The sequence below is a fragment of the Panicum hallii genome, chromosome 7, assembly GCF_002211085.1.
Source record: "Panicum hallii strain FIL2 chromosome 7, PHallii_v3.1, whole genome shotgun sequence".
Classification (NCBI taxonomy): domain Eukaryota; kingdom Viridiplantae; phylum Streptophyta; class Magnoliopsida; order Poales; family Poaceae; genus Panicum; species Panicum hallii.
The window spans coordinates 35,322,660-35,347,703 of NC_038048.1; the positions used below are offsets into that span (position 1 = coordinate 35,322,660).

The following is a 25,044-nucleotide window of genomic DNA, read 5'->3' on the forward strand; positions in this document are numbered from 1 at the left end:
CAATCAGCCATCACGCGACGGCACGTTTGGGCGCCGCCGGCCTGATCCTCATCGCCGTAACCGTAACCCGGACCGGTCATGGGAAGATAAGCACCAGGTTCTTTCTGATTTAGTCACCAAGGAAAAGCATGTACGGGCGCTGCCAGTGCAATGGCTGAGAAACGCTGAAACTTCTGTTCAAGGGAGCTGACAGTCTAACACACAATGACAGAGTCTAGTTTTCCCATACAGGTTCAGGGCCCGGCCCGGCGAAGGCCACGGTAACAACATCCTCCGGGCTGCCGCAGGCGGCAGCAGCGGCGGCAATATTTACAGGACGCTCGCCGGAGCTACGTTTACTACAAACACCACCACCTGACGGAGGAGGGCTCGCCGTCGTAGAGGGCGAAGCGATCTTCAGAACACTTAGCTTGTCAACGAGACTTTGCACAACGCAAACTGGCGCAGAAACTTCAGGAGACCAATCTGCTTGCTCGGCGACGGCAGGAGGCGGCGAGCGAGCGCGGAACGAGAGGCACCCCATGCCGTCCACTGCGTCATCTTATGATCGGCACAGCACATTCAAACCGGTGCAGTTTCTTGGCACGCGTGAGTAAACTTTGAAGGGTTTAGGGTTGGGCGGCTCACCGGCGTGGGTGCCTGCTGCACGTTCACACAGGTCCTTCTTCAGCAGGATGGTTCCCGGAACCGAGGCCAGCCTGACCTTACTCAGCTGCTTCTTATCCGACTCGTCTATCTCTCTGAACCCAAATGCCGAGGTCCATGTCTCCACTAGGTGCGGTATTGCTGATAGAAGTAGCATCTCCACCTTCAGGGATTTCAGCATCTGCCCAAAATTAAATCGTTAGGTGTAAGTTTTAGAGTAGCAAAGTCAACTCTATGTGGTGCACAAATGAAGGATACAGAATATTATCATCACTGTTCGATAGATCACCAAAATGGTTTCATCAGAAAAATAGATCACCAAAATGTTCTGAATCTCCTGGATGAGTACTAATACGCACCACAAGGGGGGAAGATAGACCGAAATCCATTTCCTCATACTCAAAAAGTTATTTGTGACATCTATTGTCAATTGTTATCATCCAAAGGCTTTAGACCGAACAAATAAAACAAAGCACTGCAGATAGCTAGCCAGGGAAATCAATGGTGGTACATGACATACATACAAACATTCAGGTAATTGAGAAGTGTAAGTGTTGTATCTGAAATCACAATTTTTGGCACAGCATTTTTGTTAAAAAATCCAAACAGGCAACAGAAAAACCAGCATCTACAACTCATGCCCATACCTCCTCAATGTAATCCATGAGGCGCCTGCACATTCCCTGTTGACGATTCTCTGTACAAGTAGCTATTAGGGGCATCTCTGCTACAATAGCACCATGTAACCTGCAGCAACATCTATGTTAACCCAGATGTTCACTTCTATTAGTTTACTATTCGACTTTATACTAATAAAAAGGTCATAAAAAATCAGGCTTCTCTTCACATGCTACCTGATGGATGCCACAGATATGATGCTGTCATCATTTTCCAAGACAACAGTATAGAACCCCTTGTGATCCAAATGTACAAAATCAGACCTATCAAAGGAATATTACTGTGTAAATGGAGATAATAGGTGGCATAAGTTAAATTTAAAAAATAACAAAATCAAGTGAAAATTCAGTAAGCAACTAAGCATGTCAGTTAAGCACAACTGATTCAAAAGAGAGAAAAGGAAAGGTTACCTCACCTCCAATTATATAGTATAGAAGGAATAATATCTATCCCTGTCCTTGGATCTAAGATAGGCAGGAAGCATTCTTCCATAATGCTCAAAGCAATCATTAGTTTCATGTTGCATTCAGCCATGACAGCAATCTCCGCAGCTGTACGAACCTTTTGATCACCGTTATTATGAAGAATGGTGCATGAAAAACCATCATCCATATGGTCAGGCACTCCAACACGACAATGAAAGGTCCCATAAATCTGACAGTACCAGAACAAGGTCATTCTCATTCAAGTAAACATCCTGCCATATTTGGTAACCATGCAGCTTGTGATTGTTAAAGAACAGGTAAAGTCCTTCTGAAATATACCTGCTGGCATCTTCTTCCACAAAGAAATCTATCAGGCCCACCTTTCTCAATGCGCAAAGCCTTGCCAGCTATGCATTTTGCATGATCTGAAGGAAATAAAATGATTTCAAATAAGCAACAAAATATGCACTATATATCGAATCTAATTCGCCGAAACGTTCAAATATTGGAATAATTCTCCGAGCTTGGTTATTGCAAGAACCACAAACTGTGATAAACAAAGTTTGGTTGTAGAACTCAAGTGCAAATTATAAATTTTATAAGGTGTAATCATTTAACATAAACTGTATTTCTACAAAAAACAGACAACTACTCAAGTTAAGAAATTGTTGCCATATTATATAATCAGACAATTTGCTTTCAGGAAAAAAAATTATAGGAACAGGAAAGTATGACTCAAAAGCAATGTGCCTATGTGTGTTAAAGTTGGACTCAATAATCCATGAGTAATTCCCTGTTACGAAAAAAACAGTTGTGCGAGATACAATATGGATGGTCCGAGAACAATCTTACGGACAAGCAAGAGATTTTAGATGGCAATGAAAGTGAAGAGTGTGACATGTGACATTACATTGAGATTCACACTGCAAACATTCTAAAGCAGGGACTGAAGTTCTTAGCTCCTTCGAATTGATCACTTCCCCACAAATGTCACAAAGGCAGCTAGAGCAGTACCAGTTGCCTTCTGGGATATCCTGAAGGAAAAGGTAGGACACAGTTGGAGTGGTCAGTAACAATTACGACATGCCTGCATCTTATCCTGCTGTTAAAGATGGTAAGGTAGACAATCTGAAGCAAGTTAGAGTAGCAGGTTATAGAAAATAAACGGATTGATAAAATGAACTCTGCTATGAATGCTGAAACAGTAGTTCTGTCATATTGTTGTGGACAAGTTTGTTGGACAAACTTATTATCGCAGGAGGCGCAGGGAGAAACCAGCAGCAGCTCTGATGTTTAGGAGTTAGCAGTTGGGATTGTGGCAGGAGGTTAGCATTAGTAGTTTGTTAGTGCTGGCATTATACAAGCCGGTTAGTTGCTTGGTTTAGGTATCAAGGGATTAGATCTTTTGTTCAGAGCCCCTTCGGGGGGAGAACTAGTTGGATCTTCTTGTATTCATTTATTTTCTAAGATCAATAAAGCTAACCTGTCCTCTTCCCATAACATATATTTATCGAATTCTTCAAAGAAAATATCCAGGATGTACCTGAAGTAAATATTTGACACAATCATTGTAACTCAGAGCCACGATAAACAAAAGTAGCAGTGAGTAGTGACTTTTTTTTTTCCATGACCATCTCAGGGTCAGCATGGTATTAATTAGTAAAGTAAACGTGGGTCTCTTTTACTCTGGTCCAAGGTGTGGTGCTGTACTTTGTAATTGGGCCACTCTTTTACTCTCTTAATACAAAGATAGGCAGCTCTCCTGCATGTTCGAGAAAAAAAGAACATGGGTGGGATGAATAGCAGTGATATGCCATCTGTTAATTTTTTCCTAAATTACAGCAAAGAAATAGCAATTTCTGAAGCATCACTCCAACTGCAGGTATGGATACAGAATAAATATAATTATTATTACTCCTACTAATCATTAGTTAATTCATTTATTTTCCGGCATATGGACAGTTCTATAATTTAGCTAACCAGATAAAAAGGTGACATCAGCATAACAAACCTGACAAGGCAAGCAAGCTTGATGGTAACTAGCAGGACAGTTGTCGCAGCATATCAGTTCACCAACGTCGCCACATGATCCACAGATATCATCATTTTGATCTCCTTGAAGTGACATAGTATCTTTTGCACGCTCTTTCCTGACCTTGTGCTCTATAGACCATGCTTGAAGCTGACAAAGACTGTATGATTTACCTGTACCCAAGAAAAGATTCAGGGACGGGATTTCTTGACTGAGACCTGCATGACACTTAAACTTGGACATTGTGAATGTGGTGCCACAGCACCGGCATCGAATGCCATTTGTAGTTATCTTCCCATCCTTTAACACATTTTTGCCTCCTGGCCCTCGATATTGAAGAATGTTCACTTTAGCAACAATGCCCATTTCAAGTAACTTGTTCAACACCGTTCTTGTTCCTCCATGCAACTTCTTCCTGCCACCTTCCTCTTCCCTCTCCCAGCGGTATCTTGGAAGACGCCTGAAACCAACTTTATCTGTGAGCCTTCGATGAAAACAATTCCTATAACGTGCAGTCAGCTTATGTATGACAGCTGTCATCAGAAGATCGTCATCATCAAACTTGCATGTGCGAGACCTTGTTTTCTTTTGCCTTTGGTTATCCTTTTTGAGTGGTTCTTCAGGCATGAGCTGTTTTAAATGTTCAATGATTTGTTCATCTTGATCCTTGTCATCCTTATTCTTGGGCTCTAGATTCGAAGGAACTTGCTTCATGATTGCTGTAACTATCTGTTCTTCCTCATTGAGAACTACACGACCAGCAGGGTTGTCAGTTACATCATCCATATACTGACTTACGCAATTGCTTAAAGGAGCATCATTAACTTTCTGTTTTTTTCTACTAACATTGTCTTGGATATCTGCAATCTTGCCAGGCCTTTTTTTCCCATTCTTACTTGAGCCGGATTCCAATATTTCTTTGTGTTTATATGCTGATAAATCTTTCTCCAAATTCATTTCTCCACAATGTTTTGACAACTTCGTGCTTGGTTCCACATCAGCGGCACAGATCAACTGCCTAGGAGGTTCTGGGTTTGTTACCGTCCAACAAATTGGAGAACCTTGACTGTCAAGGTATAAGAACCCCTGAATCAAGCTTGCCTCATAAACTGCTGACTGAGTACACATGGTGTCATGGGAAGCATTCAGGAAGCTCAACATCTCTTGGCTGTTCATACTACTGTTCATAAAAGAAAGAGTCCCATCTTGAGGCGACACAAACAACACTTGCGGCTCCGAGATCGTCAAAGCATTGCCACTAGCTTCAGATGATAACTGCTCTGTTCTTGTTGGATCTTCCAAGCTCGTATTATTAGCTCCCAAGTCTGTATCCTTTTCTGATTGTAGCGATAATGCACCTGAAGGTCTATCTCCTGCATCTTTACCTGCCATTTGAAATTGAGAGACAACTGCAGCATCATGACGGCCATTGTCAATACAATCTTCTTTAGCTCCCATGTAATCACCTTTCTCTAATGGTAGTGATGATGCACCGGAGGGACCGTACCAGGCATCTTTATCTGCCAATTGGGGTTCAGAGGCAACTGCAGCATCATGCTGTTCGTTGTTTGTATCATCTGTAATTCCAAGTAGCATCTCGTCAACCTCAGGGGAAAACAGTAAGTTGTCTCCTAGGAGCATCTCCTCTGGAGTACCTGCATAATTGGCCACATAGGGAATTTCCATGGTTTCATAGCCATGAGAATTCAGATCTTCTATTTGAACATTGTCAACAGGGTGTTGTACTACTGATGAATAGCTGGTTGGGAAGTATAATGGATCAGACTTATCCTCAGCTTGCTGCTCCACTTTAGACTTGATGCACGGAAATTTCTTTTTCTTGCTCAAACAATTTTGCCTTGAGCCAAGAGAAACTGTTGCATCATGGAGACCCATCACTATGCGATGAGCTGTGCTTCTTATGCTTCGTCCATTTATTTCTGAGACGCACAGTGATTGTTGATTGGCTTCATATTCGCTTGGATTATTTGAAAAACATATAGAAGATTGTTCATTGAGCAAAGAACTTCCTTCCTTATCAGGCTGACCATCAGATTCAGAAAGAAAAAGCGGCAGAAGACTCTTTTTGCATGAACCAAGTGGCCTGCTTTCATTCTTGGCATTCAACAGCTTACGCTCGCTGTGACTGAGGAAAGTTACAGTGCTGTTCATAGCCTTCAGTGCCACTCCATTTTTCAGAGCTGCAACCTTCTTATCAATGCAAACTACAGCCATGAAAGGGTCTAGGAGCCGCCATTGGTGGAGGAAAGATAATGATTGCTTTGGACGCTGGACCTCATATTGTAAGCACAGCAGTGTGTTCTTCAAATCATACGAAAAGTCATGCATGTTCAACCATTCCTTTCCATAGCCATTTGACTCATTTTCATCAATGCAGGGTGTAGTCGTGAGCAACCATTGACCAAAGCATTTCCATGCCCTGGGAAGAGAAAACAGTTGTGTCAGTTTGTCTGGCGCCACATAGATGTGGTCAACCTTACTCGTGTTACCCCTTCTCTTGCCCTCGACCTTCCACCCAGCATCCACCATCAGAAGATGTGCGTGTAGGCGGAGATGATTCCAAAGCTTTCCATAGCCACGGCCATCCCTCTGGCGACCAGAATTGCAAATGTCAATGCCCTCCAAATCCATAGCACTGCAAATTCTTGCTCTCTCGCTCCTGCGAGTCACTGCCCTACGCGTGTACACTCGATCAGGGGGAGGTGGCGTCCAGTGCACCACAAGCTCAGAAGGGCCAGCATGAGGAGAAGGCATTGCTCGGCGCTCCTGCTGATCAGCAGCAAGACAGAAGACACGGTAGCTTGATAAGTTACCAGCAGTGAAGGACTCAACTATGCGACAGCGTGCCATCTTGTGACTGGAGGCAGAACTTGATGGTGTGCTAGACCCTGTCACTGGGTTGCCTGGATCTGCAATATGTCCAGTGCCTTCATGATGATGATTGGTTAATACATCAATGCCTGTTATCCAGAAGACACCCTCAAAGATCTGTCTTTCTTCCTTGGAACCATCAAATGCGTCTTCTGCCAGCTCAGCAACTTTCTTCCCAAATAGCATTGTGGCAATGTCCTCCTCCTTCATCCCTATCTCCACAAACAAGTCTTTCCCGTCCATCTTGTTGATTAACAGCCACCTCGGTTGCTTTGAACACGCACTAGCTATTCTGCAGTGCAGTGAACATCATGAATTAAAGCCCAGTAGAAGCAAGATGTGGGCAAGCATGGTACAGCCAAATCTAGAAAAGCAATAAAGATTTGCATTGTGGATACACATTCGATCATACATCAGCTTACAAGACTGACTGAAAATATGGGAAACTAGAGCACAGTTAAACCGAAGAAACCTGCAAGATTCAGCCTGATAGTTGCAATACAACTAAAGCAGACAGAAATGGACTCAACCAAAGCATGCAAACTCCAACAAATATTGAGCCACTATTATTAGTTCTGAAAGATTCCATGGCACTTCGCCAGCATGAGTGGCCATCTGATATCCAAACTCAACACTCGACAAATGCAGGGATAAGTTTCCTTATAAAATGGAGGAAATAAAAGCTTGAAGCATCCTAAAGAGCTGTAATTCCAAAGAGTACCAAATATATCGACCTATGGAAGGAAGATGAAACAAAAATATAAAGAGCGTCAGTCTCCTAGCAAGGATATAAAAAAACACTAAAAGACAACAACGCCAAAGCTACCGAACACCCAAGCCGCAAAGCCTGAGATAACCTTACTGAACATCAAATCCATTGAATGTGGAGCAGTAATTTTTTGTGTAAAATTACCATGACCTGGAAGCTGGAACAGAGGGGCGTTCTATTAATGAAAGCAATGATGTTAGGATGCAGGGGGAATGAACCAAACGAATGAACCGGAGAGGTCAAAATGTGTTCCAATGGGCAAAAACACTCTCAGTGGGAGTCCAAAATTCCAACAGAACAAACCGACCTCAACATGCAGCAAGATCTCTACCCAACATTTACATTCTTAAAAAAAAAAACATTTGACAAACCCCGCTGCCTGCAAGGCCAACGGATCGATCCTTCATCCGAAGAACTGACAGATTAGACCGCCGCAGCAGCATTTCCCCAATCCAGTAACCCACCCACCCAACACCCACCAAGAAGATCAGCACGGAACACGGCGAACCGCATTATCCAGGGATCGACGAGATACTAACCGTGACGAGGAAGAAACGGCGGCATTGCCATCGGCCGTTCCCTTATCCCTTCCCCATGGGAGACGCCGCCGCCAGCAAGCAGCTCCCTCCCTCCAGCCCCTTCCTCCTTATCCCTCTACCTCACCGCACCGAACAGTAATGGCAGGCACTCGCTCTGCTCCGGGGCGCGCGCAGCATTAGCAATCTCTCTCTCCACCACCACGCCCTCCCCCTCCCACCCCAACCTTTTACCGCCCCCCTCCCCTGGTCTTACGGACAGCCGGACAGAGGCGGCAGAACCGGGCAGTTCGGTGCGGGGCGCGCAAACGGATGCGAGCCGCCGTGCTGCCAGCTGCGTGGCCGCGGCGTCCCATGCAGGCAGGCTCGGGCGGGTCGCTCTCTGGCCGCTGGGGCCCCGTTCCCAGCGTGGCGGCTTGACGTGACGGCGGATGACGAGGCTCGTGGGGGCTTCGTTTCATCAAGCTGCGTGCCGGTGCTCACGTGTTCGCCTCGCGGCTGTTGAAGTGGATGGAGGTCAGGGACGCTGACGCTTAGATGGATCCGGGGTTGTACGTGTGGCTGCCTTGGCTACTCTCGGTTGGGTAACTCGGGGGCGGGCGCGGGGGGTTTGCTCCGGGGCAGGGTTGGCCGTTCGGGTTACCCGAAAAATTCAGGTTGGATTTTTTTGAGTTTTTGAAAATTCGGATTTTGAAAACTGAAACTCAAAAATTGCTCGAGAAAAGGAGAGTCCGAAAATTCGGGTACCCGCTATTTCGGATTAGGGTAATTTTGAAACATCCGAAAATTGCTTTCTGCGATCGATTTCTAAAATTAAAGTTTGAAGGAACATTCACTAAACCGATGAAAAACCATCAAAAATCAATTACCGAGACACTGTCCTTACTTTTTTATTCTATAGCAACACAAAAGTCCAATCGAATAAATAAAAAGTTCAAATCAATCACCGCTAGCTGGATTAGCAAAGGCACAAGAGGCTCCACGCTCCATTCAACCTACCCATCAACATGGCTGATACAAAGCTGCAGTGCTGGAAGCCCGCATGCCTATTTAGAGCTGCTATGACTTGACATGGATCTCAAGTGCTGGCGGCCGGACGCAGCAGCTGACCAGACGCATGCAGTAGCCGCCCCCCCCACCGGACACAGCGGCCAGCAGAACATGCCTCTCGAAGATCCGTGGACTTGCGGCCAACACCGGCGATGGTGGTGTGGGGCTGCTGCCGCGTAGTCGTTGGCCGAGATACGCCGCCGGATGTTGCTGCGTGAAGACGGGTGGGGGCTCCGGAGGAGCAAAGAGGCTGACCCAGAGAGAAAGGGAAAGGAGAGTTGCGGCTAGGGCTAGGGGTATAGCAGGGTCAAAATATTGAGGTGGGCTGGGCTGAAACGTTGAGCTGATACGTGCTGGCCTGCTCGGATAGGCTAGTGAAAGGACCACAAAATGCCTAGAGGGGATGAATAGACTAATCTGTAACTTTAAAATGCTTTTCAAACAATCAGTAATCCAAATATCCGGATACTCCGGACTTGAGATCTGGAGTTTCTGATTACTATATCCGGAATATCCAGGTATGAAAGTTCAAAGACAAACACTAAGTATAGATGCAGAAAATTTATATCGAGTAAATTTACAAGTATCAGGGGTAAATAAGTAGATCAAGTTCAAACTCTAGAAAGTTTGTCTCACAAGCAAATAGACAAAAACTTAAGTAAAGAGCACAAGGAGAGATAGAGATGGTTTGTTTCCCGAAGTTCACTCCCAAAGGAGCTACATCTCCATTGAGAAAGAATTCAAGAGACGGTGCTCAAGAACTCCTAAACTCCTCACCTAAAGACGAGACCAACGCTCAAGCCCAAGGTCACTTAATATGAGTTCCTCTAAGAGGAAAGATGATTACAAACTTCCCGTGATGCTTCCAACATCAGCTGAGCATTCGCGAGCACGCGTAGCCATCTAGAAGCTCAAAGGTCCAAGAGTAACAAACTTAAATCCACTGGCTTGACGAAGACTAAGTGCTCAAAAGATGGATGGAATGGCAGCTCACTAGCACAAATTTTGGCAGAGACACTCTCAAAATATCATTTTGAAATGGTTTTTGTGGCTCATAAGTATTTGTATGGGTTCTCTTGAGCACTAGTTATAAGTCAAAACTTGCAGATCGAAATCCCTCTTGATAGTACGGAGTTCCTATACTCAAAAAATAAAATAAGAGTCTACTCTTCGATTAAATTTCAATCACCGCTTTTTTATTTCCTTTTGAGGGGTCGTACTTCATCATATATTTTGCTTGTTCAAATTTAACACCTACACACATGCTAGATAACAAGATTAAACGTACATGTGTTTTGTCATCATAACACCAAAATCCACTTAGAGGTCTAGATATTTTTCAGCTAGAAATTCAGGTTTTCGGGTATTTCGGTACCGAGGTTCAATACCCAAATTACCCGTAATAATTTCGGGTACGAGACTTGCTACCCGAAGTAGTGATTGAGTTTTTTGGACTATTGAGTTTTTTGGACTTAGTTTTTTAGTACGGGCTTGGGTTTTTGGGGTTCGGATTTCGGGTAATAGGGTAATATGCCCAGCCATACTCCAGGGTGTTGGTGGGGAAGTGGGGTTTTGGTGCTTTTGATGCGAGTTGATCGGATTCCGTTTTACCATTCTCGGCATCATAGTGTGTTGGTAACTGAATTTTTCTATTTCAAATTTGGTTTACTTAATCAAACTTTTCCTATTTTTTTGTTTGATGTAAAAACCTGATGAAGGCATATCTCGCTTATTCAGACTAGCTTATTTCTAAGGCCATACTTGGATTAAAAGTTGCCACCAAATCAGCTACAACGATCTTATTATGCTTGAACTTGGAATTGAATCTGATTTGGCACAGAAAAAACATAGTGCGAGAGGTTGTGCAATTAATGTTGGGTTGAAAATGTATGCTAAGTGTTTCTACTTAATTAGGTGGACTGCTTGTATTAATATTCTAGCTACGCAGTCTAAGTCAAGCGCCGACTCGATATGAAATTTATGCAAGTTTATATTTCGGCTAGCAATGATCTTTTCGTATTCTCCTGTACCATACCTTTGCTATCCCAAAAAATTAGTTAGTTTTTTAGCATGTGACAGTTTATTTCGCCATAATAATATCTTGGACAATCTATTTCTCCATAATGAACAAAAGAGGAGAACGTCACAAAACCTCGTTGCAAATCAGAATTTCTAATCATCAGACGCCGATAGAAAACAATGTTTGTGAGTTCTTATGTTTTTCCCCTAAGTTGTAAGTAGTTTTGGGTTTTCTTTTTTTTTTGTAAACTTTCAAAAAAAACGCCATACTTTGCTAGGAATTCATGGCCATGTGACTCGAATTCTAAACAAACTTGTATGATTGTATCTAGCTGTTCCATTTAGTTTTGAGCTAGCCATTACAAGGGTACACTCGTGATAGGATAAATTTCACTGAAAATACGTAGAAATAAATGTTGGGTACTACCAATACTAGCAAGTACATGCATGTCTTACACAACTTAAAATTCATTACTTTCACAAGTGTTACTCAACGAGTAAAGCTTAGTTATGCCAAAAGGGGCCATGTGCCCCCAACCCTCAAAATATTGCAAACTCTTAGTATATATCAAAGTCTACTGAATCCCTTTCAAAAAAAAGTCTAGATCTGAATCAGCCCCCATCTTTCTTGTGTTATTTACCCTCCATTGTTTGTTGTGCCCTTGAGTTCACGCTCCATTGCAATTAAGTCTAAATGCTATATACTTATGAATCAACCCCTTTTAGTCCATCATCATCAAATCTAAATGCTAGAAAATTGAATCAACGCCCTCTTTCTTGTGTTATTTGCTTCACGTCAAATAATCATTAATTGCTTCAAGAAGAGGAAGGCTCGACCCTAGGGTCAAGAAAGGCGGCAAGTGACCTTTATTACAGAAAACGGGAGAGTAGCTTCACTATTATTGCACCTTGCATAAGTTTTTCTAAAATTGGTTTGAAATTTGCTTGCATGGCGAGTCGAATCCCATGACCGGGGGAAGGGGTGTGTCACGACCCAAAATTTAAAAGCACGAGATTAAAAATTAAGCAACATCATCATGAGCATCATCCAAGCATTATGGAGCATCATATGCACTTAATTACATCATGAGCATCCATTTTCTTGTGTGATTTATGTGTAAGTTGTGAAGCAAGTTCAAATTCTGCTATGTGACTGTGCCCCCAAAGATTTTATTCAAATACTAGATTTCAAATGATGATTTTTAGATATTTTTCCTCAATTTTGTGGATGTCTCTGCCGAGCCATAAAATTCTTGGAAACATTGAAAACTGCAATGTTGTTTGAATTTTTATGAACAATCCATAATAGATTTTTGAGCTCTAGTGGTTGCATTGTGTTCTTGATGGTTTAATATTGCTCCAGTAAAAATTTGGTGATTTTTGGAGCCCGGGAAATGCATGTATTTGATTTTGCAAGTTAAACCGTGCCTTTCTTTTTCTCCCTTTCCTCCCGGCCCCACCTGTCTGCCTCCCCTCTCTCTCCCGCGCGCCCGGGCCCGCGCGTCAGCCTCCCCCTCCGCGCCTCCCGCGCCTCTGCGCCCGCCCGTTGGGCGCCCGCGCGGTGGCACACTCCGGCGGCCGCTGGCTCGTCCAGCGTGGCCGCCGCCGCTTCGTTTCCTCCCCGTGCCGCCCGCTCGCCTTCTCCTCTCTCCCCATTCAAGCGCGTCCTCTCCTCTCCCCGGGCCAAACCCGCGCGCCCCGCCTCTTCCTCTTCCTTCCGCCGTCCATTCCCCTCCCGCCGCCGCAATCCGCCGCCGCCGCTTCGCCTCCGCTCGATTGGCCGCGCCCGCACCACCCACTCATCCTCCTCGCTCGGTTCCGGCCGCCCGCCGCCGTTCCCTTCGCCCGCAGCCCCCTCCCCCACGTCCGCCTCTTCCCGCCGCCGCCGTGCTCCGTCGCGCCGCTGCTCGCCGCCTCGCTCCGCCCGCCGATGCTGCGGGTGAGTTTCCCCGTCGCGCCGCGCCCCTCATGCGCGCGCCGCCCCCGTCCGTTCGTGCCCCCGCCGTGTTGCCGCCGGTCGGCCGCCGCGACGCCGCGCCGCGCCCGCGTGCGTTCGCGCGCGGGCTGCGCCGTGGGCGCGCCCCGGCCGCGCCGTGGCGAGTCAAGGCCGCTCCCCAGCTTTGACTCCGCCCGGCCCGGGGCTGGCAGCCTGGGCCCACCCGTCGGTGCCCAGGAGTGCTAGATCCGGGTGGATCTAGCGTTTTCTGCCTTCCCCCCCCCCCCCTTATTTCATGCTGAATATTATAATTTGCATAGAAATTGTTGTAGGTCTCCAAAAATTGTGAAATTTGTTTTGTTTGACTCCTCTATGATAGATCTACCAGGAAAAATTATTGTGGAGCATGTTAGAGTCCTGTACCTTGAGTTATATGTTTTTCTTGATAAACCAAGTTAATTGTTAAACTTGTTGTGTGATGCTTTAAAAATGTCAAACTAAATATTGTTGTGTTCCTTGTGAAATACTCTATCTCATGGTCCAGCTTATGTATTTGTTCTTGTACTGTTTGATAGGGTTTTAATGCACTTATTGTTTTGCTGCCTGCAAGCTTGTAAAGTGTGTAACTTTTGATATAAAACTGATAAAATGATAAAGCCACTTCTGTTATCTTTGTTATCATGTATTGTACCCCTGGTAATTTTATTAGGATTTTTGAATCTGTTTTGCATGGCTTTTAAGATTTAACTTTATTCTAGTAGCTAAAACTTACAAATAACATAAGTAATTCCACCAATATGTTTTTGATGCAAACTCAACTCTCATAAGTTTATTTTGAGATCCTCTGGATGCAGAAATTAAATCATGATTTATTCTTGCTATTTTGTTGCATGAGCAAGTTCGCCTTCGGGTTTAGAATTTAATTGAGTGACCGAGCTTCATGTACGTTGCTTGCGTGCCTCCTTGTGTTGAGTGTTATTTTATTTCCATTCCATATCATGCCATCTCATTTTATGTCATCGGCATCATTCTAATGCACACATCTCATTCATGCATTTTAGTGACCGAGACGCCGGAGGACGCACCCGTTGAGCCCACCGAGTTCGTTGAGACCGAGCCGGGAGCCGAGTGTGTGGTTGAGCAAGAAGAGAACCAAGGCAAGCAGCTAAGCATGATCCCTTGACCTACTTAACTTGCTTGAATTTAGTTATTTCACTTGGGGTATCTATGCTTATGTTAAATATTTATCTATTGCATCGTTGGTCCTATTTTCATGCAATGTCCTCTCTTGATTTTGTATATCTATGCCCTTGGCACACGTAGCTAGTTGCAACCCAATTAACTAAATGCTTAGTCGTGCCTAGAGTTGGTAGATGTCTTGTAGGGAAAATTGGAATAGGATCACTTGTTTCACCCATATTTTATTATCTCAAACATGTTGTCCGGTGTCGGGTTGTTGGTTGGATCGGTCTAGTTGGAAGTGTGGTTTTGAGGTTTGAGCGGAAGGTAGGGCCTAGAGAAAGGAGTCTCGGAGGCTTAGTCCGCTTAAACCGATTAAGGACCGTCCGTGGATGACCTTGGAAATTGAGCACTTATCGTACTACCACATATCCATTCATGGGGTGGATAAACCGAATACCCTCTAGTTCTAATCGTTGATGCACGGTCCTAGATGCGTGGCCGTAGGACTTTGTAGAGAGGCTTAGGGGTGTCCTCGGTAGACCTAGGTAACTCTCCGCGCAAGCTAGGCGTGATGTTCAACGGTTACAACTTGTCGGGAAAGGTTGATGCGAGTACCCCCTCGCCCAATGTGATCGGTTGGGTGAGTCGCATGGTCCTTGTGTCGTGTGGGTAAAGTTGTACACCCTTGCAAGGTTAATGAATCAATTCGAATTGCCGCGCTCTCGGTTATGAGCAAGCTCTTTATCCTACGAAATCTTCGTAGAAGTTTTGGTCAAGTGGTTGGGTTCTTGTTACCTCTTGTTGATACTTAGGAATTGAGTTATCTAATTAACTAAAATTTGAGGTGGGTTGGGCAAGTTAATTAAAATGCTAGGAGGCTAGATGGTGGAATTAGGGAGCTCATGCCTATTTAATTTACTTAACCCTAAAGCCTTTTTGTGAGCCTTCATATGCATTTTCCTTGATCTATTTATCCGCGTAAGTCTTGCGAGTACCTTTGTACTCATGTTGCTTTCTTATACTAAGTTGCAGGTGAGCCGGAAGTGGTGGTTGGCTATTTCTACCCCGCTGAACCCGGCGCGGGCGAGGAATAGGCCAATATGGTCAATGGTGTCCTTGAGCAAGACGCTATTATTGCTTAACGTTATATTTTCCGCTGCGTATCGTATTTGGGATTATCATGTTAAACCTTAAACTTTATGGTTCTTATCTCTTCTATGTTAGTGTGAGCCCGAGGCTTGTATCTTTTATTTGAACCTTAAAATTCAGATTTGGAACCTTCCCTTATGTCAATGTTGTAATGGTTAATGGCTTAACTTTGTATTAAAATTTGCTCTTTGTGGATCAATGGTGATGTTTGAGCTTGTGACGGTATGTGCATGTGCGTGATCTTGGGCATATGTTGGAGCACATATCGGGACTACCGGGTTTAATATTATTTTCGGCGAAAAGTTAAGTTGGTCCTTGGGAGTTTAGATGTGGGTTAACCCGCGGCGCGCCATTGGGACGAGCGCGAGTTAACTCTCATCTTCGTAATAAGGACCGACGGTTTCGCTTAAAATGATATTAAATTGGGCGGTTCTCACAGGGTGCTACTTGACTAATTGAGCCTACTAAGCAATCATGCAACATGCTAGTTGGCAAACAGTAAAAATTTGGTAACAAGGCAATATGCTTATTACTACCATGTCCAACCCAAAACCTGCCGCCGAATCGGCTGCTATGATCTTAGTGCTCATGAAATTTAGGAGTGGCTTTGATGTGGTATTTTGGGAGCACGTGCAGTTAACATTGGTACCCTAAGCATTTCTTACACATAAATAAGCATATTGCCTCCATGACTCCATCGACCCGGTGCATCTCAATTCCCTTACAGTCTTAACACCTGCAAAGCCAGATTCTCCTACCAAGTTTTGTTTTTGGTTTGTAGTTTCCGAAGAAAGAAATGTCGCCCTACCCCTTCGTGCAGCCATTCCTCAACCGCTAACAGATTGACCTTTTTTTGACCGAAGATAATCGGAGACGGAATATGTTGGGGGGCACACCGCCACTGCCACTGCTAATGCTAGCACACTGCTCACACAGTCACACCACTGACACAGTGGAAACCCTGGAAAAGCCGCGCCCGCGCGCACTCGCCATTGATTCCCTTTCCGTTCTCGGAGAAACGGGCGGCCTCCGAGTGCGAGCCGTGTCCCCCGGGGTGGCCGACACGCGCGACGGGGACGTCGTCCACACCCAGCTCCAGCGCCGAGACGCAACGCACGAGGGGCGTCGCGCGCGCACTCCCCGGCCGGTGGTGACCAGCAGGCGCTGTGCGCCGCGCTGCAGCCTGCAGCTGGTACGATCACGCTCGTTCTCCGACGAGGGCTGGATGGACGCGCGCGCACGGCCGGGACGGGAACAGCGGCTCTCGGTAACCGAGCCGGCATGACTGCATCAGGGTGCTCCGGGTCGGGCGCGGTGCATCCGGGTTTCCGGATTTGGGAAGTGGTGGCCACCGGCCCGCCGGCCGGTTGCCCGCCAACTGTTTCCGTTCCGGTGGCGCGCGCGCGCGTCGCCAGGGAGCGCCACGCGTTGAGCTGGCTTGCGCCTCCCCGCCGCGTGCCGGCGGGGAGGACGCGCTGGCGGGCGGCGGAGTGGCGGTTGCTCAAACACGAGCCGCCGGCATGGTACACGCACCGCGAGCAGGCCGTGCCAGGCTCGCGCTCCCGGCGTCCTTCCATCCCGGACAGGCCTTTGATCGAGACGCGCCACGCGTGCACGTGGCACGCTGGTCACGGCTGCTCCGGTCTCGCGCGCACTGCACGTGTACCACTATTGCCATGCCTATGTATGTTCAGTGGAGCAGGGGTTTTTCTGGTCGCTTGTGCCCTGGATGGTGTTCGCCGGAGCTACCGCTCGGCTACTTCACCAATCGCCAACGAGCTCGTGCTCGCTTTGGCGGCGGCAGAGCTGCAGCCCGCAGGTGGTGCAGAGCGCGGTGAGGCCGGGGCGGGTGCGGTAGGCCAACGGGCGCATAGGTGATCTCTCCGAAGTACTGTGACTTAAATTCATTAAATATGGTAGTTTCGCGGAAGCAAACGTAGATCAAAGTAGCGCAGCGGAAGGGTGGTGGGCCCATAACCCACAGGTCCAGGATCGAAACCTGGCTTTGATAATTTTTTAATTTTCATGTATTTTTATAGAAAAAATCCATTTTACCCCCTTCAACAATTCACTTTGTCCGCTTAACCTCTAGCAAAATTTAGTCTCAATTTACTCTCGCAACAATTCCAATTAGTCCAATCTACCCTCTAATAATATTTCTCTTTTTTTCCTCCACGTACGGATTGAATTTTAAGTTTAAATTTTATAAGTGGATAGAGAACATGATGTCAGAATTTTTCATAATTTGAAAATATTTAACACGAAATTTATCATAAGAATACAATTCTGCATGAAAAATATTCATGAAAAAATCATAATATATTTTTCTAGCATAAGACATCATATTATAAGTTACATTTCTAGATTTAAAGTTTTTATTAAAGTTCAAATTCCACTTGTAAGTGGAGAAATAAAAAAGAGAAATTTCATTAGGGGATAGATTGGACCAATTGAAATAGTTTGATGTAGTAGTTTGAGCCTGAATTTTGTTTAGGGGGTTAAGTGGACTTGTTGAGGAGAGTAAAATAGATTTTTTTCTTTTTTTATTTTGGGTGCTTTTTAGTTTGTCGGTCTGCGGGATGCATGCTCACCTCTTTTCAGTTATCTGATATCTGATGGATGGCACCCTGTCGAAGTCAAGCCTTGGGCATCGATTTCCGATCGCTATAGGTCACAGGTGCACAAACAAATTGTTTCGAACAGTAGCGAAAGGAAAATAGTATCACCAAAAACTTCCGTGGTCCAGCATCAGAGCATACGACAATGACAAAAAAAAAACTGTTTGCATCCATGTATTTGTAGTGCCACAACTTTGCAACGACATACATGGCAGTTGGCAGACCGAGTAAACAAACCGCCAAAATTGATCAGCAACAACGCTCAAGAGTAATTGTTACAAGTTACAGTCACCGCCTAGACTAGTAGGAGGATGTCGATGAAATCTTGCCGGTAAGGAGTACAAGAAGCGCTACAGTTGCAGCAAAGCTCACGGCCAAACCGCACCACAAAACCGTGTCAACGTTTACGCCTCTCCTAGTTACAACGTTCGCCTGCTGTTCCTTTCCTACCGACTGTGCTGCATTGCTTCCACTTGCTTTCGTTGATCCCTCCACGTTTCTCCTCACAAGCGTAGACTGGACTGCCTCCTGACGATTGACGTCACCACTGGTCTGGGGTGCGTCAAGTGTATCCTCGCATCGTTCAGGGACACAGTGTTGTGCTGCGTCGGAGCACGCACAGGTGCCACAGGAGTCGATGGCACAACAGCCAGCTTCCTCCACCTGATTCTGTATGTGTTCTTTCTGTGGTTCAATGCTGGTTTGCTTAGGTGCTTCCCCTACAACAACAGATCCTTCTATCACCTCACCGAATACAGACCATCGTCCAACTGAGGTGATAGTCGCATCCGCCGATGTTCCTAGCATGCTATCAGGGGCAATGACCAGCACCTGGATATATCCCTTGGTATGTCCAACCTGTGCAGAAAAGGATAATTTCAGGGAAAGTTTAGCGTCTGGCGTGAGCATCATCAGCAACTGGTGACAGAATTACTATGCACTTACCAAGTGAACACCGTCGGTAGCTATCTCGGTGATCCAGATTCGCTCTACCTTGCCTTCCATTCCTTGGTAGGGTGAAAATGATTCAAAAACAGAAGTCAGTTCACGACTCCGCTTCTTCACATCATTGCTTGGCACTTTCTTCATCCTAGCAGCAGGTGTCCCTGCAAAAACAACATTGTAGATGTACATGTAGTCGTGTAGGAAAAGAATATTAACAATTACGAAGTGCAATTATACAGAACATTCTGGCTTCAGAAAATCCAGAACAAGCTACCTGGTCTGGGGTAAAACTGTGATATGTGAACTTGAGGAAATTGATATTCCTTTACGAGATTAACAGTCTCAGCAAAATCTTCATCAGTCTCACCTGAAAATGGCATTTTGTAGTTCAGTGGAAGATATTAGCAGCGGCATTTTCCACATTCAATTCATTAGAAATGGTTCAGATCCACTAATAAATGATAACTAAGAGTGAATTGCAAAACATAGACCTTCAGCGTACCAGGAAAGCCACAGATAATATCAGTAGCAATTTGCATTCCAGGGACCAGCTCACACAGAGTATCAACGACCTTCCTGAACTCACCAACAGTGTATTCACGATTCATTGCCTGCGATTTGCAATCATAGACTGAGTCAGATCCAGGGGCAAAGACTTGAGATAAGTTACAAAGAATATTCATGTTGTATGTTCGCAGCTAAAACAGTTTTGAAGCAAGAGTTGAAGGTTGAAGCTTAATCGTACCGTTAAAACAGCATCACTTCCAGATTGCACAGGAACATGGAGGAAAGAATAAACGCAAGGATGACGCAAAACGGCAGCTATCTCCTTCAAATGCTCTAGTATGAAAGGAGGGTTTGTCATGCCTATGCGGAGCATTGTGCTTCGGTCAACAGGAAGCTCTGCAACAATTGCATTTAACAGATTTGGAAGATTTGTACCGATGTCCCTGCCTGAAAATTTTGAACAAGTAAATTACCATGTAATAATTACATGTATTAGTCGTTAGAGGATCCAGAAGGAATTGGACACCAAAATTACCATAAGCACCAGTATCCTCACTGCTCAACCATATCTCTCGGACACCTTCAGAGACAACAGTTTTCACACGATCCACCTACAAGATCAAATGATTTACCTGGAGTTCGAAGCAGTAGCAGAATTGCTCAACAATAGAAACATTCTGAATAACACTTACCAAGCTGTCAATAGTATAGCTTCCCAAATGACCACGAGCGTGCTTTGTTTTACAGTACGTGCAGGCGCCTAAACACCCCACATTAATAGGAAGAATCTCGATAAACTTGTTCTTTCTTACCTGTAAGTTTAGTTTTACTGAGTCATCAGAAATGAACTTACAGGATATATTGACTACTAAAAAGCTACTAGCACATCAATTTGCTTATTAAACAAGAAATCTCATACCGACGTGCACATAATACTAAAAGATACAGGTATTGTGGTTAAGATAATGCGCACAGGTTCAACTTGTACCTTAGGTAGATCAAGTGAGGGCAGTGTTTTCCGACTCAATAGCCGAACCTCATGGCCTTTTAAGGTTTCCTCAACCACTTCAACAACCCGGTCTATCTGTTGCACTCCAATTATACTAATACCTTCAAGCTCCTTGAGACCGTGGCTTCCTTGTGGTACACATCCAGCCACTACTAGTGGTTTGTTTGCGTTCTTGCATTTCATTATGAGGGTCGTCATTGCAGATTGACTAGGATTTTTCACCGTGCATCTGGAATAGAAGAAGTAAAGGTTAAGCTATATAGTTAATCTCTTTTTTTTCATGCTTGGTATTGCAATAAAAAGTGTAGGTTTTTTCACCATGCATCTGGAATAGCAGAACTAAATGTTAAGGTATATATAGTCAAGCTTATTTTCAAGTTTGGTATTACAATAAAAATTTGTATCCCTTGTCCCTAAACATTAAAGGATCCAGCTACTGTGAACGGAAACCTACTTTGTACCTAAATAGTGCAGTTCATTGAATGGTGAAGTATATTCAATGCTGCGAGTCCACAGCCATAACAATTTGAGATTCCTGGTCATGTTAAATTCAGTTCAAGTATACCTATAGCCTTCTATGAAGAATCAGAAAAACAGAAGAGAGGGATCATACGTGTTAATTAGCCACAAATCTGCTCCTTCGGGTTCTTCAGTAATAGCATATCCAAATGCTGAGAGCTGCCCTGACATGTATTCACTGTCACTCTGCAGAGCAGAAAAAGGAACATATGTTACTGTAGCACAGAGCAAACCACTGCTCTCCCAGCATTTGCACTAGCCACTAGGCGCTAGGAATGCGACAGCAACACAGAAATTATGCAGTATTCCATACCAGCACAATAACTAGTTTGGAAGCCTGCGTAAAAATAAGTGTTACTAGCAGAGAACTGTGAGGAGGAAAGCTTGCCTGGTTATGTGAGCACCCGAACGTCTTGACGTATATCGTCTGCAAAACCGACAGCACAAGAAACGGAGTGCACATCAGATCGCACCAGCGCGCATGGATCATGTCGAAGAATCCCGCAAGCAAACGCGAGCGATGGTATTACCTGCGTGCCCGGGATCCGAGCCTCGGGCTGCGGCGGCGTCTGCGCGACCCTGGACGACCGGCGCTTGGGCTTGACCGCGACGGCGGCCAGGGGGAGGCGGAGCCCCGGAGGCGCCCCACCACCGGAGAGGCCGGCCGGGCCCAGCACGTCCTCGATGTCCTCCATCTCCGGCAGCGGCGGCGAGGGGTGTGCCGAGCCGAGTAGGGTTTTTGCCCGCGGACCGGTGCCACGCGAACAGCCGTGGAGGCGGAGCGCGATGGCGACGGAAGCCAATTGGGCCTCCGCGCTGGGATGGTGGGCTTCCAGCGGACTAGAGCTAGCAATGAAGCCTGCCTATTGATTGGGCCAAAATGGGTCGAAGCTTTTTGCTGGGCCCCCTCATGAACGTGCCACGCAGACTCTCGGTCCGAGGACGGTCCCCGCCGCTTTTCAACGGCCGCCTCCAAGGTCCCGAGCGCTCGAGAACCGAAACCATGCCGGCCGCGGCCGCGTGCACGCCCGCGTGTCGCCTGCGGCCATGCCATACGTGCCATGGCACGCGTCGCCGCCCATCCACGTGTCAAAAGCACACATCTCGGCTTGGCCTTTGGGAGCTTCTACAACCATCGGCGGCCGCGAATTTAAGCTCTTTTGGCAAGGCGGAGCACAGTAAAGAGGTTACACGGCTACACCACTAGTCCACTACTAGCAAAGCCTAGCTCACTTCGCACGACCAAAGCCGATGCGTGCTCACCCAATTCGACACCGATACGTCGCCGCCATGATGAACGTCGTGGCCATCGGGCTCGTGCTCTCGACCCTAGCCGCCGCGGGGGTCTGGTCGCCGTCGCCCGCGCCGCCGGCCGAGCCGCACGGCGACTACGTCGTCCGGGAGGGGCGCCGCGTGGTCATCGTCGAGTACGAGCGCGAGGTCCCGCTCTCGGGCGAGGACGGCGGCACCGTCAAGGTCAAGGAGACGCGCGTCCTGCCCCCGGATGCTCTCGACGGCGTCGAGGGCCAGGGCGTCGGCGGGGTCTTCGATGGAGCGAAGGGCGTGGTCTCCGACGCGGCCGGCAGGGTGGCCGGCGCGGCGGAGGAGGGCAAGGAGCGGCTGTCCGACGCCACGGAGGGCGCCAAGGGCGGCGTCCTCGGCGCGGTCAAGCGGTGCAAGGACAGGCTCTGCGGCGCGGGCAGGAGAGTCGAGGAGGGTGCCAAGGACGCGGCGTCCCGCGTTGAGCGTGGCGCGGAGGACGCGGCGAGGGGCGCCGTGGAGACGGTGTCGGACGCCAAGGACAGCGCCGAGAGCAAGGCGTTCGACGTCGCGCAGCAAGGGAAGGACGCCGTGAAGGGGGCCAAGGACAAGGCGTCCGACGCGGCGCAGCAAGGGAAGGAGACCGTGAAGAGCGCCAAGGACAAGGTCTCCGAGGCGGCCGGCAAGGCCAAAGAGAAGGCGTCCGACGTCCAGCACGGAGCAGCCGAAGCCGCCAAGAGCGCGAAAGATCGGGTGTCCGAGGTGGCCAAGCACGCCAAGGACAGCGCCAAGGAGACCGTCCGGGGCGCCAAGGACAGGGTCTCCGACATGGCCGAGAGGGCCGAGGAGTACGCGGATGACGCCGCGGAGCGCGCGGCGGACACGGCCGCGGAGGCCGAGGCGGCCGTGAAGGCGAAGGCCGGCGAGGTGCGGAAGAACCTGACGGACATCGCGCGGCGTGCCCGCGACGTTGCGTCCGACGCCGCGGCGTACCTACTCGGCGGGCCCCGGGAGGCCGCCCGCACCGCGACGGCCGTGATGCACCTCCTGGGCTTCGCCACCGCCTACGGCACCTGCGTGTGGGTGACGTTCGTGTCCAGCTACGTGCTCGCGGCGGCGCTGCCGCGGCAGCAGCTGGGCATGCTGCAGAGCAAGCTGTACCCGGTGTACTTCCGCGCCATGGCGTACGGCGTCGGGCTGGCGCTCGCCGCGCACCTGCTGGGCCGCGAGCGGAGCTCCGCCGCGGCGCGCGCGCAGAGCTTCAACCTCCTCGCCGCGCTGGCGCTAGTCCTCGCCAACATGCTGCTGCTCGAGCCGAAGGCCACCAAGGTAACCTGCTTGTCTTCGTGCGTCAGCGCACGTATGTTCCCAACGTTCGTTCGTTACATAGTTCTCAGAAAATTTGGCACACGTGCACATGAGCAGGTGATGTTCGAGAGGATGAAGGTGGAGAAGGAAGAAGGCCGGGGGCGCGACGTGGCGGACATCGTCGACCCGCCGACCGTCACTGTGTCCACGACGGCGACCAACGCCGCCAGGGCGGCCCGCGCGGAGGCGGCAGCCGCAGCCGCGCCCGCGGCAGCGGCGCGTACGTCCACCCCCGTCGACGGCGCTTCGGCGGCGGCGAAGGCGGCGGGCGGCGACGCGGAGATGTCGAAGAGCAGGTTGGTGAGGCTGAGCAGGATGCTGAAGAAGCTCAACGGCTACTCGTCCCTGTGCAACGTGCTGTCGCTCATGTCCCTCACCTGGCACCTCTTGCACCTGGCGCGCCGCCTCCAGACGGGCACCGCCTGCTAGGATCGGCTCGGCTCCTGATGCTCCGGCTTCATCGTGTCGTGTGGTGGTTTTCGGCGTCAGTCAAGTCATATTGTGGATCTGACGCATGTTTGTTCAGTAGTTCTCTTAGGGTTGTACTTGATGCGTGCTTACAGGCCGGTGTTAACTTGAACGGCAGTAGTCTAGTAGTAATGCAAGTGTCAAGTTGTATCTGGTGCTAGGAGTAGCTTGTAGCACTAGCAGCATGGGTGTAAGTAAATCTGCAAGTTTTCAGGTCAAGTTCATGTCTGCAACGGTGACTGGAGAGTGGCGACGCTGTTCACTGAAAAGTCCTATGTTCTTGCTCGGCAGTCGGCACAGGCACTGCTACAAGGTCGCAGCTTCGATTTTGATATTTTTTTTAGCTTTCTTCACTTCCTTTCTTAGAAGACAGCTCTCTACACCCGCCGCTGTGGGGTTGCCTGTGCGGCTGTGCCCAAGCAGGGCCACAGGCCCATGACGCTATAAGCTTGAAATGGGCTCCGGTCCAGTGTTAAAGCCTGGTGTCTGGCCGCCTGGGTTCGACACGGATTTTGGGCCCTCGCTTACTGTTTTCACGGTCCGGAAAAAAAGAAACAGCCTCCTCGTCCTTGAAAACGAAAGGAAGCCTGGTTTCTGGGCTTCGGCATGAAATTGTGTGGCAATTTGGTAGCTGGGCTGCAAGTGCCTGGAGCGATAGACTGGGCATGAATAAATTTTTCAAGGTGTGGATGCTACACGTTTCAATTACAAGGATTTTTTTTTCACGAACCATGGGCGACGCCGTTGGAAGGGTAATGTACTAAAGTCGTGTACTACTATTTTCCTTTTGCTTAGCAGGCGCACGCTCAAGGTCTATTAATCAAGCTCTAAAGCAGGACACTGCCATGCCATATACTATTTTTTTCAGGTAAAAGAGAGCTTTATTCATTAGCGTGAAGCGTTACAATCACCTTTAATCAGGTCCGCGACCGCTCGACCCAACCAAAGATTGCTTCTGGTGCTGTTATCACTAAGCTTTGCAAGCACTCACGCATTAGATACCAATACTTTTCGTACTTTTTTTCCGAAACATACTA

At 47.5% G+C, this 25,044-nt stretch overlaps 3 protein-coding genes and 1 non-coding gene across 6 annotated transcripts; 2 read left to right on the forward strand and 2 right to left on the reverse strand.

The window, feature by feature from the left end:
- Positions 1–151: 151 nt before the first annotated feature.
- Positions 152–8,371, reverse strand: LOC112898836 (increased DNA methylation 1-like). 3 transcript variants are annotated; one of them, XM_025967139.1, is made up of 9 exons: positions 7,981–8,371; positions 3,760–6,964; positions 2,659–2,782; positions 2,088–2,173; positions 1,739–1,977; positions 1,500–1,586; positions 1,293–1,392; positions 628–826; positions 152–531 (listed from the first exon to the last, which is right to left on the reverse strand). In XM_025967139.1, the coding sequence occupies exons 2-9, from the start codon at positions 6,913–6,915 to the stop codon at positions 215–217; spliced, it is 4,308 nt and encodes a 1,435-aa protein (XP_025822924.1). In that variant the 5' UTR covers positions 6,916–6,964; positions 7,981–8,371; the 3' UTR covers positions 152–214. The 3 variants fall into 3 exon arrangements, 2 of the variants coding, with proteins under 2 accessions (XP_025822924.1, XP_025822923.1); XM_025967138.1 differs by having other exon boundaries at positions 152–540; XR_003229933.1 differs by lacking the exons at positions 152–531; positions 628–826 and having other exon boundaries at positions 1,368–1,392; positions 1,734–1,977.
- An 8,882-nt stretch (positions 8,372–17,253) lies between these two features.
- On the forward strand, positions 17,254–17,324 carry TRNAM-CAU. Its single transcript has one exon. It is a non-coding gene; the product is annotated as a tRNA-Met (tRNA).
- A 757-nt stretch (positions 17,325–18,081) lies between these two features.
- LOC112901671 (threonylcarbamoyladenosine tRNA methylthiotransferase) lies at positions 18,082–21,677 on the reverse strand. Its single transcript, XM_025970629.1, has 11 exons — positions 21,442–21,677; positions 21,300–21,338; positions 21,006–21,097; positions 20,372–20,621; positions 20,076–20,195; positions 19,919–19,994; positions 19,622–19,830; positions 19,379–19,487; positions 19,151–19,243; positions 18,877–19,037; positions 18,082–18,789 (listed from the first exon to the last, which is right to left on the reverse strand). The coding sequence occupies exons 1-11, from the start codon at positions 21,604–21,606 to the stop codon at positions 18,232–18,234; spliced, it is 1,872 nt and encodes a 623-aa protein (XP_025826414.1). The 5' UTR covers positions 21,607–21,677; the 3' UTR covers positions 18,082–18,231.
- Positions 21,678–22,107: 430 nt separating this feature from the next.
- On the forward strand, positions 22,108–24,226 carry LOC112900354. Its single transcript, XM_025969180.1, has 2 exons — positions 22,108–23,500; positions 23,597–24,226. Exons 1-2 carry the CDS (start codon positions 22,163–22,165, stop codon positions 23,966–23,968), a joined length of 1,710 nt encoding a protein of 569 aa, XP_025824965.1. The 5' UTR covers positions 22,108–22,162; the 3' UTR covers positions 23,969–24,226.
- The last annotated feature ends 818 nt before the right edge of the window (positions 24,227–25,044 follow it).

Coding starts and splice junctions, on each gene's coding strand:
- LOC112901671 (XM_025970629.1), bottom strand. CDS start 21,606: ATGGAGGACATCGAGGACGTGCTGGGCCCGGCCGGCCTCTCCGGTGGT. Junction 19,244..19,378: donor TATTATCTGTGGCTTTCCTG/GTACGCTGAAGG, acceptor TGCCATTTTCAG/GTGAGACTGATGAAGATTTT. Junction 19,038..19,150: donor ACAGTTTTACCCCAGACCAG/GTAGCTTGTTCT, acceptor TTGTTTTTGCAG/GGACACCTGCTGCTAGGATG.
- LOC112900354 (XM_025969180.1), top strand. CDS start 22,163: ATGCGTGCTCACCCAATTCGACACCGATACGTCGCCGCCATGATGAAC. Junction 23,501..23,596: donor TCGAGCCGAAGGCCACCAAG/GTAACCTGCTTG, acceptor GCACATGAGCAG/GTGATGTTCGAGAGGATGAA.
- LOC112898836 (XM_025967138.1), bottom strand. CDS start 6,915: ATGGACGGGAAAGACTTGTTTGTGGAGATAGGGATGAAGGAGGAGGAC. Junction 2,174..2,658: donor TTTGCAGTGTGAATCTCAAT/GTAATGTCACAT, acceptor TATTTCCTTCAG/ATCATGCAAAATGCATAGCT. Junction 541..627: donor TGCAGCAGGCACCCACGCCG/GTGAGCCGCCCA, acceptor GCCGATCATAAG/ATGACGCAGTGGACGGCATG.